Raw genomic sequence first — 20904 nt, forward strand, 5'->3', positions numbered from 1 at the left:
TTGACTGCTATTTTACTTCACAATGATGTCTAAGTTGACGGAATAGCATTTCTCTCAAGAAGCCACTTTACAAGGAAAATAAAACTGAAAAATAGCACCTAAGAAAGGTCAGTGTGGACCAGCTCGTTGAAGTATATATTGTTGCTATTTAAAAATTCAACTTCAGTTCAGCTCAATTCAACATATATTTATTGCATACCTGTTGGATGCCAGGGGCTGGCTGAGGGCACAAAGTTCTTACCCTCAAAAGCTTACATTCTCGTGAGCTACTTGGTTCCATGATTTTCCCGTGGCACACAGTGGGACAGGTTTGCAGAACACCAATGTTCCTTCTCTCTCTTCCCTTCCCAGAATGAAAGAGTCAGTGGTAGGCCCCTGTATTAACCTATCTGCAAAAAAAGTTCTACATGGAAATATATATACATGTACATATACACATACATGTACATATAAATATACATAGCCTTAAAATGGTTTTCCAAAATTATTTGTGTGTATACAGATATTTGTGTTTGTTTATATATTTTTTCAGAAATGGGAAAATAGTATTGTATCAATGTTGGTTTCTTCACTTCAACTTGCTCTCAAATGGTTCAGGAATTAGTCTCCATGTGTATATATATTACATGTGTATTTATAATACACAGACACAGATAAATGAGGTGAAGTATTAAAAGTTGAGGGAATCTGGTTATGGAGGATATGGGAATTCTTTGTGCTAATCCTGCAAGTTTTCTGCGATTCAAGAACTTTACAGCCAGCCACAGGTCACCCCACATCTAGAGCAGCGATGCTTAGTCCTGGCTGAACATGAGACTTAGCTGAGCAAATGAAGTATACAATAGGCAGGCCTTTCTCCAGACCAATCCAATCAGAACTCCTAAGAGTTTGCCTCAGACACATAATTCTCAAAGCACAGCCAAGACTGAGAAGTTCTGATCTAATTTCCTGAACCCCACACTGGTTCATCCTCCTATGCCTGTGTTCCTGCTACCTCCCATGCTAGGAAGACACTCACCCTCCTGTTCACCTTGCAAATACGTTCCCACTTGCCCATACCCAACTCAGAGTCACCTGCCTAGTGAAGTAATCCGGACAATCCCACATCCCACCCACAGAAAGAACCCATCTTTCTCTCCTGCTGTTTCTCTCCACCCACTCTGTTATTCTAGATCACATGCTGTATTCAAACGATGTGTTTACTCTGTCTCCCAGCCAGTGTGAACTCCTTTAGGCAACAGGTCCTCATCGTGTTTGCTTTCATCATCAGCATGGGCCAGGCATATAGGAGGTTCCATGGCATGTTCACTAACTTGAAAGCACACAAGGTCACACCTGTTGGACTCAAGTTATAAGGAGGAGCTATAAGGACTTCGGAGGAGCCCTGTGTATGGCGTGTGGCACTTAGGGAAGGAGATGGAATCCAAGCATGAGTAAGGAGGAGAGGTGGATGGGAAGGAAGTACATATGATAAGCCAGTAAGGCAATCAGGCTGGACCACATGCAGAGTATGCAGAGAGGGGCGGATGTGGCTGAGAAGAGAGCAGGGCCAGACAGTGAGGGTAATGCAGGTCATTCTGGAAGCCGAGTCTGCATCTAGCACAGTGCCTAACTACACTGAGCATCTCAATGTATTGTTTGTCAGGGAATAATGAGTGAATTAATTTTTTATTACTCCTGAATCTTTTGAGGGTGAGGTCATGAAATCTCATGAAAACTATTAACCCTTTCCCCAGAAAAAGGCATACACACATACTGTTGCTGGAAATTTCATAAGATCTACAGATTCGCTGAAATATATCCAGTGATACACACACACACACACACACACACACACACACACACACACACACACAAATTATGTCCCAACATTTTTAAAAGGGATAAAATTGAATTTTAAAAGCAACACACATAAGGATGGTCACTCTGAAAGACTGTGAATAAGAGACCCATCAGAAGACACTTTTTATGAAGTCACTGCAGTTTTCCAAGTGGGACCTGGGTGTCTGAAGTTGAGGCACAACAGAGGAGGTCTAGAGGCGAGAACAGAGTCAAGAGACAGTTATGAGACAATGGAAACAAGGGCACTCAGGGTGACTCCTGTCTATTTTTTTTAGAACCCACATTTTACTGTATTTAAGAAATATTTATACAGTGCCATTTACTGTGTGCCAGACTCTTTCCAAGAACTTAATAAATATGAACTCATTTAATTCTCATATCAACCCTGGATGATAGATATCATTATCTCCATTTTATAGATGAGGAAACCCAGACAAAGGTATGTAACTTCCCCAAGATCACACAGCTTGTAAGTGGCACAACTGGGATTCAGATGCATGGGATTCTGGCCACAGAGTCTGTGATCTTAAGTCTGTGATGCTTCTTTTTTTAATTAACTTTTATTGACTTTATTGGGATGACATTGATTAATAAAATTATATAGGTTTCAGGGATACAATTCTATAACACATCATCTATATATTGTATTGTGTGTTCACCATCCCAAGTCAAGTCTCCTCCCATCACTATTTATCCCCCCATACCTTCTTCTACCTCCCTACACCTCCCTTTCTGTCTGGTAATCATCATACTGCTGTCTGTCTTTGAGGTCTTTTTGTCATTGTTTGTTTTTATTTGTTTGGTTTGGTTTAGGGTTTTGTTTGTTTGTTTGTTTGTTTTTAGCTTAATGACTCCTGCCTTCCCGTCTTTGAGTGACAGATGGATGGGGTGTCATTTGTCAAAATAGAAAATCCAGGAGAGGAACAGATTTGCATGATAATTCAGTTTTGTATGCCTTGAGTTTGAGTTTCCCAGGGAGGAAGTAGATGGAGTTCCCCTGCAGGAGTTTGCAGGTTGTGGGTGATAAGATGGGGTGCTCCCAGGCGTTGGGTGAGAGTCAGAGGGCTGGGGCTCAGTGCACCAACATTTTCAGGGGACAGAGGCAGAAGAGCCAGTGATGAGACAGACACGCAACATTGAAAAAGGTCAAAGGAAACAGTTTCCAAAGGTCAAAGTGTCCATTTCATCCAGTAAGGACAGAGATTGTTTTTCAGTTTGATAGATGGAAATTCATGGTGGTCTCAGTGAGAGCAACTTGACATTATGAATGGAAGCCATATAAAGCCCCTGAGGAAGTAAAAGTGCAGAGACCAGAGGGTTTCAGGAATTGTCCCTCTGAAGGAAAATGTAACTGGATCTCTGGACAACATTCTGACCTTGACCAGTTCCTCCTCCTTGAAAAATCCACTTTCTTCTAATCGTTCTGGTCCCTTTATCTCCACTTACCCATCTTTAAAGTGTTGATTTTCTCAGAAATCAGTCCTAGGCTTCCCTTACTTCTAAGAAACTTCCTTTAGGCAACCCCTGCAGGCTTGTGGTGTTAACTACCATCTATACTAATGACTCTAAAACGCATTATTTCTAGCCCAGTCCTCTCCTCTGCCTATCATGTATCTCTGCTTTTCTGACTCAAAGGCAATTCAAACTTTACCTGTTCACAACTGAACTCATGATACCTGCCACATCCCCACCCCCACCAGGACCACCTCTGTGTTCCCTTTATCAGGGACATCACCAACACCCATACAGAAATACAGGAGTCTTCCTTAACACCTGTCTTTCACTTTCCTGCTTCTTAATTATCTCAGGTTGTGTCCACTTTACCCTTTAAACATGTCTTGATTCTAGCTACTCATCCACAAGGTTTGTAGGCAGTGAAGAATGGTCCAAACCATTACCGTGATTCCTCTGAACCATTGCAACAGCCTCTTTCATGGTCTACCTATATCCCCTCTCCTTTCCCTCCAATGCATTCGCCAAACTAAAGCCAGAATGATCTTTGAAAACTGCAAATCAGATTATGTCACCTGTGTATAAAACCCTTCAGAGTTACCCATTACTTTCTATACAAAGACCAAAATCCTCAAAACTTTACTCCCTATCTCAGATGAAGTTGGTTGCGGCAAAGTCCTCATCTCATTTGCTCTCCCTAAAGCACTCTAACCTGATGACTGCCATACATGCCTAATGCTTATTAACACAGTTTCAGAAGCATGACCCTGGAATTGTGGATGCAAACTCTCTACCTGTTAAAATTCAAGTCAAGTCGTTCAGTGCCGTTGGCTCTTAAACTCCAAGTGAGAAGGCCCCCTGGGTCCTTCCTACACAGCCAACTCATAGACCATAGCGCTTACTGATGTGTTTAAAGTAATATACATTATATTTGTGTCTCATGGGGAGCATGAGTTTTGTTTTTTTTGTTTTTTGGGGGGTTTTTTTGGCATTTCTTCTCCTCTGTGCAGATTCAGACACTTGAAGCTTATTACATAGAAACTGACCTGGAAGTCATCTGGCCTTTAGAGAGAATGGTGAGAACGTGGTTACAATGGCTATGCATTCACCTGGGGAAACAGAACAGGCACAGGTGAACATTAAATCATCCCAGGTCCAATGTTGTTAGTCCAAAATGATTAGAGTAAATTGAAGAAAACATGAAACAAACAGAATAAAAAAATTAGGAGGAAAGTCAGCATGGAGCACTGGGGATAAAAGCAGATTTTGCCAATGTAAGGCCAGGAGAGAAACATTGTATTTCAGGACTGCAGAGCCTTGGAGGTACCATGGGAGACACATTTAAACAGAGCAGGGCCTTGCAGATGGCCCTGGAAGGAGCTGGGCCTGATGCAGAGTGGGGCTGCCTACAAGGAGGTGATATCCAACATCACTAGGAACAGAACTCCATAGAACTCACTTAACTTTTTTACTAGATGATAAATTGAAAAGCAGTTAATGAGAGTGATTATTCTGGGCAATGGAATTCAGCCATAAAAGAATTTAATGACCCTGTGCTTCCTCAGTGTCAATTACCCAGCTGTTACAGTTGTTATAGAAGCTATGCAGAGCTTTCAGGATGTGGGGTAGCTGGGATGAGGTAGAGAAGAGCTTTGGAAGGCAGGAAGGAGTAAGCAAATACTACAGCATTTGTGTACAGTAGAAGATAAAAAGAAGGAAGTCTTATTATGGACTGAATGCTTGTGTCTTCCCCCAAATTCATATGTTGATGCAACAAACCCCAATGTGATGGTATTTAGAGATGAGGCTTTGGAAGGTAATTAGGTTTATATAAAGTCATGATGATGGGGCCTTCGTGATGAGATTAGCACACTGATAAGAAGAGACCGGAAAGAGCTCGTGCAATCTCTCTCTCTCTCTCTCTCTCTCTCTCTCTCTCTCTCTCTCTCTCTCTCTCTCTCCCTCTCTCTCTCTTTCTCCCTCCCTCCCTCCCTCAAGCGCACAGCAAGAAGGCAGCTGTCTGCAAGCCAGGGAAAGAGACTTCACCAGGGATAAAATCAGGGGCCACCTTGATCTTGAACTTACAGCCAACAGAACTGTGAGAATACATTTCTGTTGTTTAAGCCACCCAGTTATGGTACTTTGTTATAGCAGCCCAAGCTAAGACAGCCACCATGAGGGGGGCTCAGTACATATGGTTTGTATGAATGACTGGGTCACAGGCTGGGGGAGTAGAGGAGGAGCATATGTAGGAGGCATTTCACAGGCTTGGAGAACAATTGTGAACATCACTTCTCCAGTCCATATTTAGTGATATCATGTCATCAGCTTGAAATAAGCCAAGGTATGAGTGTTTACACCATCGGAATAGGCAAACACAAAAAAATCAGGGTTTTTCCCACTGGAGAGCCAGCTGTTTAACATTAACCAGTGTACCATTGGATACATGAGATGAAATCTTTGTGGGAACAGAGGTCCATGGAGTTCTCGTATTCATAATAAACCCTAACCTTTTTGTTGTGGTTGCTATCTCTGTTTTAGTTACTAATACACAATGGCACTCTTCAATTATTTTTTATTACCCATCCAGAGTGATTCAGCATTTGTAGACTCTCCTGGCAAAGTTAACCATCATTTAAAGTATTGTTTCTATGGGGAACTGTTTCCAAATTGCAAGTTACTGACTTTAAAATAAACTTTTAGAAAATAGTACATTTGTGAGTTGGGAGCTTTCAATTCTGGGTCCTTGTGGGGAGGTTAGAGAACAAAAAGAATCATGTTGATTTAAAAAATACAAGTTGTAAGAGAAATCCTAAGTGAAAAGGCAAAAGGAATAGAAGTATTGAACTTGGAGGAAAAAGAGATGAGGAGCAATTTAGTCACAAGGGTGAGTGCCAGCTGGGTGTTTGTTTTTTCCACCATAAACATCAGGGATTTGGGTCGACAGGGGGGAAATGTCTTTATGGTGCTATTCTGGGATGTATGGCTTGTGGATTTTATTTTGAACATTTCCAAACTTATTTTCTCCAATCAGGAGTAGATTACATAGGATCCGTTTTGAGGACCAATAAATGTTAAGACTAGATTACTTGTCGTCTTCAAGGTTCCTATCACCTTCATGTCCCTAAGTCAACAGATGGCATAATGCATTTCAAATTTTTGAGAAACATTATATAATTCAGCAATACTTTTTGTAATACATCTTGGAATGTAGTCATCATACATCTTAGAATAACTAGAACCAAAATGTATCAGTTTCTACCCAAAAATGAATATCATAAAATTTAAGCTATCTGATATTAGTATAAAAACCTCAAATCAACTACTCTAAATAAATACTTTTTGACCATTTAATGAGGGAAAAGATGTTATTTGGAGATTGATAAATTAGTGTTATTTTAGTTATTCATATGGAAGTGTTGGGGATACTATTTTCCTGAATGATATTGCAGTACCCTGATTTGGCATTTCCTGAAAATAATATGGAACAAAGAAATTATAGCTGTAACTCTGCCGCTTCAAACCTTAAATGTTTCACAGCACTCCCAGGTCCTGGTTTAATAGTTGCTTTATGATGCGATTTCAGAATAACGCTCCTAAGCATGGAATAACCCTTCCTCTAAAACTGACATGAATCCATAAAGCTTGTTAACGATGACTATAAAATCCACCGAAAGTATTCTCTGTGGCATATTTTTGGTTTATTTTCTAAAATCCTTAGCTTTCTAAATGTCCCTTCATGATCAGTCTTGCTCATCTCCAGTTTATCTGAGAAACACATACTATTCCCTGTGGTTGGCCCGCTCCTCTTCTTCACCTTTACATAGTGATGGCCTCTGGCTCTTTGGGTCCTGGCTCCAATGTCTTTTCTCCCAGGAAGTCTTCCTAGACCCTGGAGACCAGGCTAGTGCCCCCAGGGTTGCAGGTTCCCCACTGTATACTCTGATCCTGTACTCACCACACTGCCTTCTAACAATGTCTGTTAGTTAAAGCATCCTCTAGACCAGCAGTCGCCAACTGGTGGTCCACGGACCACTGGTGGTCCGTGAGGTCTGAAAGGTTGGCATCTGCTGCTGAGAGCTCCTTGAGAGCTCAGGATTTTCTAAGCGGCAAGATAGGGCTCTTATCACATAGCCTGCCAAGAAAACCACAGAACACTCACCCTGCACTCGGAACACACTCACCATGTGTTCAGGTTGTTGATTCATCTCCTCCACACCCGCAGCTAGGAGCTTTCCTCAAGGGTGGTGATGAATTTCATGCATCTTTACAATCCAATAAGTCATGCAATGACTAGTGTGGGTTAAGTGTATGTTTAATCCTGTGTTTGCCAACAAGGACACTGGCATTTCTGAGCAAGACAATTCTTAATTGTACAAGACAGTCCCACAAATTAGAGGACATCGGCAGTCCTGTCCCTGCCTACTAAATGCCAGTGGTACCCCCCATCATTTGAACAACACCCTCCCATAAACACATACTAGTACATACACATGCACACACACCCATGTGAATGAACACCCATGCACATACACACGTGAATACACGCACACCTGCACATGCACACACGTTTGTAAATGTTCTTGTCGTGGAGCAGGGGGTGGTCAGGAGGAAAATAGTACTCCCCATAGTTGAGAGCCTGTAGCCAACTGAACTCTTTTTGTGACAACTCAGTGAGAAGCAGAACATGGTAGACTCTGCAACAGTGCCAGGTGACTTACTGGAGGATTGCATGTGCGTGGCGGTGTCAGGTGGGGTACAGGGTGGCATCTGTACCCTCAATAAAACACAGTAACATGTCTTTGTAATATAACTAACTAATCTTTATTGAACACTTATCACATATCCCACGCACTGGGTTAAGAGTTATACTTTGGTAATTTAATCCTCATAACAACCTGTGTGGCCCCATTTTTCAGAAAAGGAAACTGAGGCTTAGAGTGTTTCAAGCCATGGACCAAGTTAGCACCCTGGGTTAGCATCAAGGCCAAGATTCATCCACTGAAGTCTGACTCCAGATCCTGAGTCACCGTGCCACGTTGGCTCTGCTAGACTATTTAATAAGAGGAAACTTCAGAATTCCCAGATGAAAGAACCCTTTTCAAGTGTGTCCCTCCTATTGATTATAATATAGAATGCGTTTTACAAAATATATTCTGTGTAGTGTTAATTTAGTGGGATGAGAATAATAGTTTCCATGGGCAAAGAAGTTTGAGAAATCCTTTCAGAAAGGCATGTGTACAGGGCAATGAAACAGTAACTCTGAAAACCAAACAAACCTCAGAAGGGTGCCTCAGTGTTTCACAGTGAGTCCAGAGGTGATTTCAGAACATTCGGAGAAAACAGTGGGAAAAACTACAGCAGGAGCTGGTCTGCCAGGAAATGATTAAAAACCAATTAGCACTGATTAGGCTACAGGAAAAGACTGATGAAGGGTTAGTGACCTTTCTTCTAGTTTCATCATAACAATAAGTACAATTTATTATGTGCAAATTACTTAAGTATCTTTTGTAATTTTCACTATTATGATCTCCCTTTCACAGATAAAGTACTGAGTCCTAGAGAAGTTGGTGAAGTAGCTTCCCCTAAGGCCGAATAACTATTTAATGGCAATGCCGAATTTGAACCCAGTTCTAACTTCATGTCTTGTGATTTGAAACACTATCCACAAAACTATGGTTTGCTCAGGGGCTCTCCGAGTGAGTGAATGTCCAAAGTGAAACCATCTCAAAGACGATGCCCGGGAGTGCCTTGAATTGGTGATTCATGTTACAACACCACCTTCATTTCAGTGTATCTCTTCAATCTAAATTAGTTATCGGGTCTGAGTACTAAACTTGAAGTTTCTTTCTGGCATGATTTACATTTCTTAATTTTACTATTATATTTTAAATTTACAGATCTCCACATTGTTGCATGATTCTTTTTTTTTTTTTTTTTTTTTTTTTTTGGTGTATTTGTCGTGATGAAATGACATCCATCTGCCTAGAAGTGCACCCAGTCTGATCCCCTTCCTGGAGTCAGAGTGTGTCCTTGGTGAACTGCCTTAGCAGCCGCTCCAGAACTGACCATTGACCAGGATTTAAATTGTTGGTGGTACCTGCATCCAACTTCTCCTCATTTTTCAATTTCTTCTTTCCTTTTCTTTTCAACAGATGTTGGTGCATTTTTTGAAGAGGGAATGTGGCTACGGTATAACTTCCAGGCACCCGGGATCAACAGCAAAGAACTGGGCAGCAGATCGGATAGCTCACCAGATCCACAGGGCCCACTGCCAGACCTGGACCATGAGCAGATTCAGTTCAGCTTCAGTACCTCCAAGGCACCCTGCATTCTCCTCTATGTCAGTTCTCTCACCACTGACTTCTTGGCGGTCCTCGTCAAACCCACCGGTAAGGACAAAGACAGCTAGCCGTTGAACTAAGTAGAGATGAGCTTTGAAGCAGTGAAATTAATTTTATATAAATCAATGAGTTATCCTGATTATGATAATGATCAATAGGTTTCTACAGAACATATGGATGTTCAGTAGAAATAGAGAATCAGAGAAATTGGCATTCCTAACCTGTCTCAGGATTTTACATTCATAAAATATCCCTAACATAAAGGTCACTTAAAACAGGGGTATATTTACACTTGTAATATTGGGACCATCTTGGTCTCTAGATATGCACTGAGCCAAAGAGGGTCAGACAGGTGGCTAAGACAGGTATCCTGGTGGCAATGTGAGCATGGCCTTGTGGCCTGACTTAGAATTGTAAACCTTCCTAATGCGTATAAACTTGAGATCTAAGACACCTACAGATTTAAGATCACTTTTTTTTTTACTAATGGATATATTTTAGGTGTGTCAAGGAGCAAATCTCTCTATCTCATTTCCCAGAGAGCTTGTGTAGCTGGCACTGTGGAGGTCCCTCTCTCATCATCTTGCTCTTTGGTGGTTAGGCTCTGCAGCCTTCTTTGATGGCAACTGCAGGTTGTAACATCTGAAAGATCAAGGGAACCGAGAATTATTATTAACATAATTCAGCTCAAGTTTTGAAAACTAGCAAATTCTTCAACTTGTTCTTTGGACAATACACTGTAAGTTTAAAAGATGGGTAAATAAATGCTAGGATTTTCCCTTTTAGAAATGATCCCTAAAGTAATTAGCCAAAAATTAGATAGAAATTTAGCATGAAGGTGTCCATTATGGTGTTACTTATATGAATTAGAAAGGACTGAGAAGTTTAACTTGAGTAAATTTTGGTTTGTGAAAGAGGGAATCACAATTTTATGCAATGTTATATATCCATTAAGAATACTATTCATGAGGAGTAATTAATGGCATGGAGAAAAATATTTTAGCAGTATCATGTTAAACCAAAAAAGGGGGCAAGATACAGTTTTGACTGGCCAATGTCAGTATAACTTTGTGGAAAATATATGGATAGCCAGAAAAGCAACAATGTGAACACCAGGTGTCTGTTTGGATGTTGGTTTGCTGCTCCTTAGTAATACTCTTCTACCATGTCAGTGCCCACATTGAGCAAGGATCACTGTTCTAAATAGCAAAAGTAACACATAAAATCAGTGAGGAAGCAGAAGGAAAAGGTACATAACCCCTGCTTTCCAAGAGTTCATGAGTTAAGTTTACATCTCCTGGATCTGGCTAAATAGATTTGTAATCCACTGATGTTGTCCAACCTCAGTGGGCAGGGACGATGGTTCTCACATTTAGCTTGTCAAGAATTTAATGAACACAACCCAGTAGATGCTGTATTGTCTGTTCCTCAAGACATGGCCATGCAAAAATGTGGTCCCCAACTGTATTCAGTAACTCAGCAGCCAACACCCACCCTGAGAATACGCATGCTGGTGTTTGTGGGCCTTTGTCACAGGCAAGGATTTTCATTTAATATCAGTTGCAGGCAAAGGTTTTCATTTAATAGTAAATTGATTTAATATCAGTGACTACCATGGAATGATGCCCAAAGCAATGCTAAGTGTTTCACATGTATCCATTCCTATGAACACACATCTTCATGTCATAGACACTATTCTATCCCCTTTCTACAGATGACCTGGGGTACATAGGTCCAGTGACTTGCGCACCCAGTGGGTGATGGCAAACCCAGGTTTCTAGGCCCAGGTGTCTGGTTCCAGGCCCAGAGCTCTGAGCTGCTCTCTCCATGCTGCAGAGATCCCAGGACCCTCTCAGTGCATTTGCAAAACATAGCCTTCCGGCTTCTGTCAAATTATCACAAGGCCATCCTCAAACTGCTGATGAAAATGTAGCTTTTTCATACTTCAAATACTGACTTTTTTTATTAACTGATATATAAAGCAAAAAAATTTTTGAGGACGTCATTTAGGGAAAAAAAAATCAATAAGGACTCTGCCAAAATATTTTTTTTAAAAAGCTAGAATGTCTTAACTAAATGTCTTGGCACCCCTCTAACTTGACATAGTCGAGCTGTGTTCTCTTCACTGTTCCCCAGAGGCAGGTCCTCCCCCAGTTCTGACAGTGCTCTGACTCAGACACCCAGACTCACAGCCTGGTATCATCCATGCACATTCCACCCTTCCCCATCTTGTGGGCCATCAGGCAAAACAGTCCTATGGAGCTTGTGTTTGGAGGCCACACCCAGCGTCTTTAGCAGCCCTCGCCTCCCATAGGGCTCCTGGGACCCTGTTACCCCTTCATGGGACAGCAGGGCCCCTCCGTGTGTCCACCAGGGTGCTATGTCCCAATCAAGCTCTCTGCTTCCAGTCCCTTCCACCTTAACCACCCACCACAGCCAGAGTGGGCCTTCCTTTATGCACAGTATCCCTATCATAGAAGGAGTAGTGCCTCCTTCTCCCCACAGGACCACAGGAGAAATCCAAAATCCTGCAACCTTCTAACCGAGCCCCACCACCTGTCTCGTGGGGAAGAGCTCTGAGTATGGAACCAAAATACCAGGGTTTGAATTCTGCATCTGCATTTGTGGGTTGTGAGATGTAAGTTTCCTATCTATAAAATACTGTCTGCCGCATAGGGTGTTGTGAAAATCAATGTGTAAAGCACTTATTACATGTAAATGTTAGAGGTTATTATTATCCACATCCCCTGTCTTGTCACACATTCAGTAACAAAGGAATTTGTTCTATCCCAAGGGCTCTGTGGACATCTGTGTTCCTGCCCATTACATTCCCTTTTATGGAAAAGCCCATCTTCCTCTCTGATCTAAGACATGCCTTTCTTTCTTTTTTTTTTCTCCTCTCTTTTTTTTCCAATTACAGTTCACATTCAATATCAGTTTGTATCTGTTTCAATATACAGCTTGGTGGTTAGACAATCACATACTTTACAAAGTGTTCCTCCCGGTATTTCAATGTAGACCCAGGTCAAGTCTCGTCTCCTTTCAATGATGACTCCTTACTTTAAACTCCTGTTATACTTATTTTCAATGTCATCTGCTTGGCACTTAGTGCCCTGTGTTGTTATCTGTCTTTGTTATAAGTACTCCCTGTCTTCCCAGTGAGATGAGAGGCTTGAGCCCACACTAGTTGCCAATAGGTGAGTGTTTACGATGACAGTAGTGGCGACCAGGAGAGAGTAAATCTGGAAAGCGCATGAGTGGCGGCAGCCAGTACAGGAGCAGTTCCTTAAGGCTGCTTTCATGCCCTCAGGAGATGAACACTTAAGAATATTTTATTTTAATGAACAAATATTAATATTTCTCCCTATCTTCATGTTGTACTTCTCTTGTGCTATTATTTGAAAGCAATCAATATAGCATTTGAATTTTATTATTCAAGAATATTGCTATTATGGTTTATAGATATTTATTATATATAATTTAAAGATCCAACTCATCTTTTTTCTCAAAGCAAATAATTTCTGTTGCCATTGAGGGAAACGGTTATAGACATCTTAAATCATATTTACAAAGTTCAAGAAAGCAAGAAAAGAGAGAAATAATTTTTTAAAACTACAACTGAATACTGATTTGAATGAGATTGCGGAACTTAAAGGGACCAACAACAGAGACAATAGAGAGGAGAATGCCCAGTTTTTTGCATAATTACCAGTCCCTCTGAGCTCTGGCCTTCAAAGGCAGAGCCTTCGTTTTTACTTCTCTCTGTATTCCCAGACCCAAGCACAGCCTGGCCCACACTGGGGAACTGGGGCTGGTTGTATGAGAAGTGACTCTACACTTATAGAAAAACAGATAGCCTGCTTTCAGACCCTGAAAATTGGATTCAACAGTGCTTTGCACAATCACTAAATAAATGTGTTCTGAAGAAATGAATAAATAAATGATGAATGAATACAGCTACATGTTTAAGAAAGTTGGCTGAGATTATACAAGGTTAGAGCACCGGAAAGAAAAGGGAGTCAAGACAGTCAACTTTCTGCATGTTCAGATAACCACCTGATCATCTCCTTCACTCTGAAGCTATAGATTATTTTTAGTGCTATTAAGATAAAGGAAAAAATAGGGTAAAACACTGAAGAATGGGGAAGAGAAGCAACTCAGGAAAAGGGAGTAGCATATTCCAAGATCCTGAGGTAGGAAGGAGAATTTAATTTCTAGGGCATAAGAGAAGTTGAAGGTAACAAACGTTAAAAGAGAGAAGGTAAATGGTATGATTTGAAAATAAAGTAACAGGCAGAACTCAGATCAAACAGGGCATCATAAGGTACAATAAGAATGTATGTCTTCATCTTATGAGCAACGGGAAGACTTTGAAAAATGTTAAGTAAGGCATTGAAAGAATCAACTATGCATTTTGAAAAGACCTGTCTGCAAAGAAAACGTGGGAAAGAAAAAAGCACAGAAGCAGGGAGATCATCGTTCATTCATTCAACAAATATTTATTCACACCTAAAGTATCAGACATTATACTCTACGTTGGAATAATATCATAAGTGATATATACAAAAGTCCTTGCCCTCATGAAACTTACATTTGAGCGGAAAAACACAGACAATAAATTAAGGACAATATGTAGTACATTGTATTATAAGAACTATAATAGGAAAAAAATAAGGCAGAAAAGGGAGGGACTGGACAACAGAAAGGAGTGGGTAAATTCTGCTATTAATGAAAAAGCCACCGAAATAATCACTAAGAAGATGATATTTGAGCAAAGACCTAAAGGGAGTGAGGAGTCAGCCAGACAGATAACTGGGGTGTAAGCATCCTAGATGGAAGAATCAGAAGTGCAAAGGTCCTACAGAGAGCAAGGAGGGGAATAATAAGAGATTATGTCAGAGGTGATAGTGGAAGGTCATATAGGGCCTGGAGAGCCATTGTGAAGAGTTCCATTTTTACTACAGGTGAGATAGGAGGAAGGCATTGGAAGGTTCTGAGCAGGGGATCACTTGAAGTATCAGGTGGAGAGGAGATGGGTCTGTGAGGGGCAGAGACCAGGGTGGGGAAGGTGAGGGTAGGGCAGAAGCAAGAGGTTAACATGGAGGCTATTACAGTAACTCAGTCCAAAGATGATGGTGGCTTGGTCTAGGGATAGTAATGGTGATGATAAAAAGCAATAAGATTCGAGGTATTTTGAAGAGCCAAGAAGATTTGTTGACAGACTATACGTGTATTCTAGAAGGAAGAGGGGAGTTGGATCTTTTGGCAGGAGTAGCTGGAGGGATGAAGGAAAATGTGGAAAATTGCAGTGGAATATGGGGGTGCGGGGTAAGATCAAGAGTCTGTTTTTGCATCCGTTGTGTTTGAGGTGTCGATGAGAGAATGGGAAGAACAGAGAAACAGGGGGCTCACCGGAGAGTGAGGTGAGGTCAAGACAGTCACTGATATGAAGTGGCCAACACAAGGCACCAGGGGCGAGGGGCGAGGGGCGAGGGGCTCTGATGGAGCTGAGATAGCAGGGGAGTCGTTCTTGTGCGTTTCACACAGGGCATTCTAAGCACCACAGAGCCCCTGTGGGTACAGAGATGGAGAAGAATGGGGCAATTTGGACACATTTCAGAGATGAAAACCAACAATGTTTGATTGAAATGCTGTGAGCAAAGGGATCTAGAATAAATACTAAGGTAAAACTCAGAACTAGCTCAGAATTCAACTAGTTTGTTGAATTCGCTTCAAATGCAAAAACAGGAAATGCAATTCATTCTTAATCATCCTAACGGATCTTTCTTTCAACCCTGGGAACTTTGCAGAATATTTTAAGTAGCACTTATAATGCTGGAATGCCTAAATGAGGAAAGGCAGCATTTAGAAACTATTGCATTTATTTGTGTATATATAAGAGCATGAGGAATATCTGGAAGGTGATATGGCCAGAAAGTTAGAGTAGTTACCTTGGGATGGTGAGGTTTCCAGTGACTTTATTTTTTTATTTCTGTGTACTAAATTTTAATTATTATGTTTTATTTCACAACTTAAAAGTCAGAGTATCAGTTTTATTCCTGTAGAAGGAGCATGAAAGAGGCCACAAGGAATCCATGAGGTTATTTGCAATTGGTCAGACTCCATTTTTTAACCTCGGAGATGTTAGCTATTAAAATGAAGATTCCAATTTGAGTGAAAAATTAGATAAAAATATTGGTCTTTAAAAATCATAAATAAGACATAAAAGTTATGTTTGCCATGCAGATTAATTAAAAACAGGATCTAGATATTACATGAGTCTTCTTGAATATCGTTTGTCATTTTGGGGAAGAAACAAGAAGGAGGGAAAAAAGAATAATTCATCCAGTCAAAGTGAACTTTCATAGAGGCGAGCAGGACTCGGGGCCTGGGAAGCCCATCATTTTCTTTGTTTTGCATTTGGATTGAAGCAATCTCTAACCTCAAATAAAAGTAATTGCTTTGCTCCCTTGGTGTCAGCAAAGCCACCCCAAATCCCATATGTTTATCTTTTATAAGTTATGTTTGTTTTTAATATTATATGCTCATGATTCTTTCATACGCCAAATGGCATGCTTTGCCGATGCTGTGAGACTGTCCCTATACCCTGCATTTATTTTTTACTTCAGAGTATTTTGTGGAGCCTCCACATTCCTATATTTTATATTATTTTCATTCTTCCTTCCCAGGCACATTCCCACCTTGGATCATTTTATACCTTTTGCTGCTCAAACTTTGAGATCATGGTCACTGATGGCTCACTGTTGGTAGATTGTAAACACGCGGGTGCCAAGTGCTGTTAACCCTCATGGATGAGTGTGCCTCAGAGCTAGTGACCCAGAATTCAGAATGGCAGATGTAATTGATGGACATCAAAGGAGGGAACAGGGTTCAATGCAAACCTAAGTGTGATACCTGGAAAAAAATTACTGAGTTCTTTTCCTATTCCTTATATAGGAAACTTACAGATTCGCTACAACCTGGGTGGCACCAGAGAGCCATATAATATCGATGTAGACCACAGGAACGTGGCCAATGGACAACCCCACAGTGTTAACATCACCCGTCATGGGAAGACCATACTGCTCAAGGTACACATATGTGTTCATATCAATTGTGTATGATATAGTATGATAACCTCTATCCTCTATAATGCTTGGCCATTGGTTTTATTTGGTTTTGTTTTGGAGGTGGGACAGATGGAAGAAATGCGTGCTCATACTTTCTCCTACAGATTCCTAATTAGTGAAGTAGAGAGATACGTAGTTCTTCTAGCAAAGACAATGATGAAGTTGATGGAAATGAAATTTCATAGGGAGAAGCTAGAATAAATGTTGACTCTGTATATTCTCGTAGCTTTCCTCCTATGGCCCACACAGCCATCAATCTACTGTTTTTATCCACGGCACCATATTTTTCCTCCATACGCTCAGATGTCTGAGGCTTAACGTTTCCCAGCAAAGGCTACTTTGGTTTATCTGACCTATTTCTTTCACTCTTCCAATATGATATGCATAAACGTATTTTTTGTCTCTGTGGATGCTTTGTCTTAAAAATCTTCAGAACACAAACCTTCCACAGAATCTCAGACCCTGCTTGTAGACTCTTAGCACACAAAGGGATGGTTTTATCATGACGCTTGAATTTTATGTCAGGTTCATTGTATTATCCCTACTCCTACCACCAATTTTTACAATAAAGAAACCAGCCTGGGAGGCACCATGAATAAAACATAGCATGAGGAGGTCTCCCTGGGAACCAAGCCAAAAGATCAAGGATGGGAACTGTCACTGCCTTCTCCAGGAGTTCAGAAAAGATACCTGTCGGCAGGAAGAACTACAGGGGTGCTGTTCTGTCAGTGGAGTGGAGTGTCATTTGGCAGGGGTTCAGCCGCCTCTCAGACCTCGTTCAGATTTGGCTCCTTGCTGAGGGAAGTGCAGGTTGTAAGAAAAGGTGCAGCCCTGTCTCTTTCTGAGCACAGGTGGATGTCAAATTCATAACTTGATAGGGAGTTTATGCTTGGCCTATAGCCATCAATGCTAGAGGGTATTTTAAAGATAGGTCTTTCCTAGGAAAAAGTAACAACGGGAAGTTACAGCTTATTGTGCAGTCAAAGGTAGTGGAAATAAGGTGACTTCATAGTGACGGCAGAGTCTCTGTGCCTAGCTAAGTGCCTGGCACATAGTAGGTCCTGCAAATTATTTACTAAGTAAACCAAGCCCATCTGTATCCATGACTCCTGGTTCATAGCACTTTATCAACATTGTGTCTATTGGCTTTTCATTGGAGACATTCTCTTGTTTTAAACCATGCCATCTCATTTCTTTTAAAGTAAGTGATTTATCTTGCCATTTTACCATTGCAAAATAATATTAAAAGATAAAAAGAGCTCAGTAATTGGCTCTAAAGACAGTATAACAGAGGAGACCCGCCACAGCTGTAGACTCATGCAGGGCTAACCCTCACTCTCTCTAAGAAAACGCCTGTTTATTAGGACCGAGCCCTATGGGTTGCAGAACCACAGGCAAAGATGAGGATGGGGTGAGTGGGAGCAAAGGGTAGAGCAATAGGCTAAATAATTCCGTTTCTGGATATATTTCCCAAAATGAGAGTTTGGAGTTAGGGTAGATTAAGAAGGACTTCCTTCTGGTACATTCCATTAAGTCCTGCATGCCCCACACTGGGGATCAAGCCCACAACCGGGCATGTGCCCTGACCAGGAATCAAACTGTGACCTCCTGGTTTATAGGTCAATGCTCAACCACTGAGCCACACTGGCTTGGTTAACCAGCAACTCTTTAAGAACAAATACCAGCTTAATCAGAGTGGCAGTCTGCCACAGTGAATTAGAGAGGGATGGACTATTTTCAGAACCTGGAATTTTAGAGCCTGGAAAGCCAGGGAAATTCAGATAGTGGATAAGACAGAGATAGCCGAGAACCCAGGGAACTGAGGAGACTCTGGGAAGAGTCTGTTCCCATTGCTCTGGGTTATTTGGTTGCCAGTAACCAAAGACCAATTCAAAATTCATTTGTAGGAAGAATTCCTAGAATCAGTCCTGGAATTTAAGGAAGAGAAAACCAAAGTTTTAGAAGAGAATCCAGGGGAGCGAAAGGAGCAAAACAAATACTAGAATGCCATTGAGCCCCTCTCTCTCTCAACCCCTATCCCTCCCTCCCCTCCCCGCCCCCCCTCCCGCCACATCATCTCTACTTGTCCATCCCTCTGTGAGGACTGCATGAATACCTCTCACTACAGCCTCCATCCTTCACATATTCCCGGACACAGGCTCACATCTTCCTGGTTTTGCTAACAGAAAAAGGACCTAGTTTCTTTGTTTTCTTTTTTAAATCCCAAGGACAGTCCTGGCTTGGGTCACATGCTGACCCTTTTGCAGGGGCAATGACTGATAGCCCCTAATCAAATCTCATGACTAGAGTGGGGAGTTGGGGAGAATCCTCCAAGAAAACAGGACCGCAGCCCCAGAGAAAGGGAACAAGATTGCTATGGAAAGCATGGGCTGTTCAGTGCTCTGAGGTCAGGGAAGAGAGCGTAGAACAAAGTCTCCCATAGGAGTCACACCCAGAGTATTGGAAAGCCCTGCTCTCTGTCCTCCTTCTGTAAACAATGCCATGCGATTGCACTGAGATTTTAAAATATGTTTAGAAAGTCAGATGTCTCAACACACTTGAATTTAGCTGGGAAAGACTTTGTGGTAGGGGTGCTTTTTTGTTCTCAGCCCAGCCTCTCAGTGCCAGCCCAGATAGCACATGGCGGTGCTATGGGTGGTGCAAACAGCACCAGGTGTTAGACTGGTTGGGTCAGACCAGACCTGGGTTCAGCAACCTCAGTACTTGAGATCTGGCTAGGAAAGAATACAGAGCCAAGACTCAAACTCTAAGAGAACACTTATTTATAAAATCACAGAGGTGGAAGAGTAATTCATGGAAGGATGGACTTAGGAAACAAGTTATAGAGGTAAAGGAAGGCCCTTATAACTTGGAAGTGAGGAAAGTAATGGCAGTGTGCCTGGGTGGAGGGAGAAGGGAAAGGCACGGTCCTACTCCCAGGAGGGAGGATGAGCTGGGTCCTCATCCTAAGGGTTTTTAGAGTGGAAATTTTAGGGGAGGTTCCAGGGGAAGATCTCAGTAGAATATTCAGGAGTTTTCCAGGTGTCTGGGTCTCCACTGATTGATTGGTCAGTGCCAGGGCATGGAGTCATTATCCTATGCAGTTGATCCTGAGGTCACCTGTGGGGTTACTTGTCTGGTTTTGTTGCTTTTCTGGGCCTGGAGCTGAAATACAACTGAGGCCTAGATGTTACCTCTAGGGAGGAAATGTCAGGGGGGTCCAAACCAAATGACCAGCGATATGCTAGGACAGAAAGGTCACCCTGGGGGCAAGGTCCCACCCTACAGTTATCCTTTGTTAGGCACCTGAGGCTTTCCATCCTGGTGACCTTCTGCACCTAGTCCATCACCCTTGCTCTGCTCATGTCTGTCAACTGCCTACCACAGAGGTAGAGATGGTGGAAGAAGAAAAGATATGGCTCCTCTGTGGAAAGTAGGTCAGGCCAACTCCTGCCCTCCCTTATTTCAGGCAGGGAGGCCTTGCAGAGCATGGGAGTCATCCTAAAAGGACCTTTAGAACTCTAAAAACTTTGATTTTTTTTTTTTTCCTGAAACATCTTGAGAAATTCTGCAACCTCAAAGATGTATGGAGAGAGATACAATAAAATGTTAATTACAACTATTTCTGTGTAAAGGAGTTGCAAATAGTTTAATTTCCTCTAGAGTTTTCTATAGTCCCTCATTGTCTACTAGAAGTATATGTTGCATTTTCATAATCAAACAAAAATATGAAGCATCCATATATCCTCAACCTATTCCCCAGTTACAATAAAATATAGTGACACAGATATTTAAATAATGTCAAATTAAAGTGTACGTTTAATCAAAGACAAAAGGCTAATTCAAAGATGAGTTTTAAAGTACCATAGAATAATGTCTTTGGAATTAAGGTGAAATTTTATATATACTCAGACATCCTATACTTTAGTTGCTATTTATCTGTGTTTATGGTGTTTTTAAAAGCAGATTTACTTCCCTAGCAGGGTTTGACCAAAACTAACATTAAGCTAATTTGCATTCCCTGAGCACACGCCCTGGTGCTGAGCACTTGAGGGAAATTGACCTTGGGTAAAACATTTGCTTCCAAAAAAACAACATGCCTCATCTCCACATAGATAATGAAGAACTGATTCCAG

General features: G+C 41.5%; 1 protein-coding gene across 1 annotated transcript in view; it reads left to right on the top strand.

The window, feature by feature from the left end:
• CNTNAP2 (contactin associated protein 2) overlaps positions 1 to 20904 on the top strand; it is a 1915008-nt gene that overhangs the window by 1762785 nt on the left and 131319 nt on the right. Inside the window, exons 19-20 of the mRNA XM_080666270.1 lie at positions 9450 to 9686; positions 16596 to 16729. Of these exons, the coding sequence (XP_080522396.1) occupies positions 9450 to 9686; positions 16596 to 16729 (371 nt within the window). The remainder of the gene's footprint in view (positions 1 to 9449; positions 9687 to 16595; positions 16730 to 20904) is intronic.

Source organism: Plecotus auritus (genome assembly GCF_963455305.1).
Source record: "Plecotus auritus genome assembly, chromosome: 4".
Classification (NCBI taxonomy): Eukaryota; Metazoa; Chordata; class Mammalia; order Chiroptera; family Vespertilionidae; genus Plecotus; species Plecotus auritus.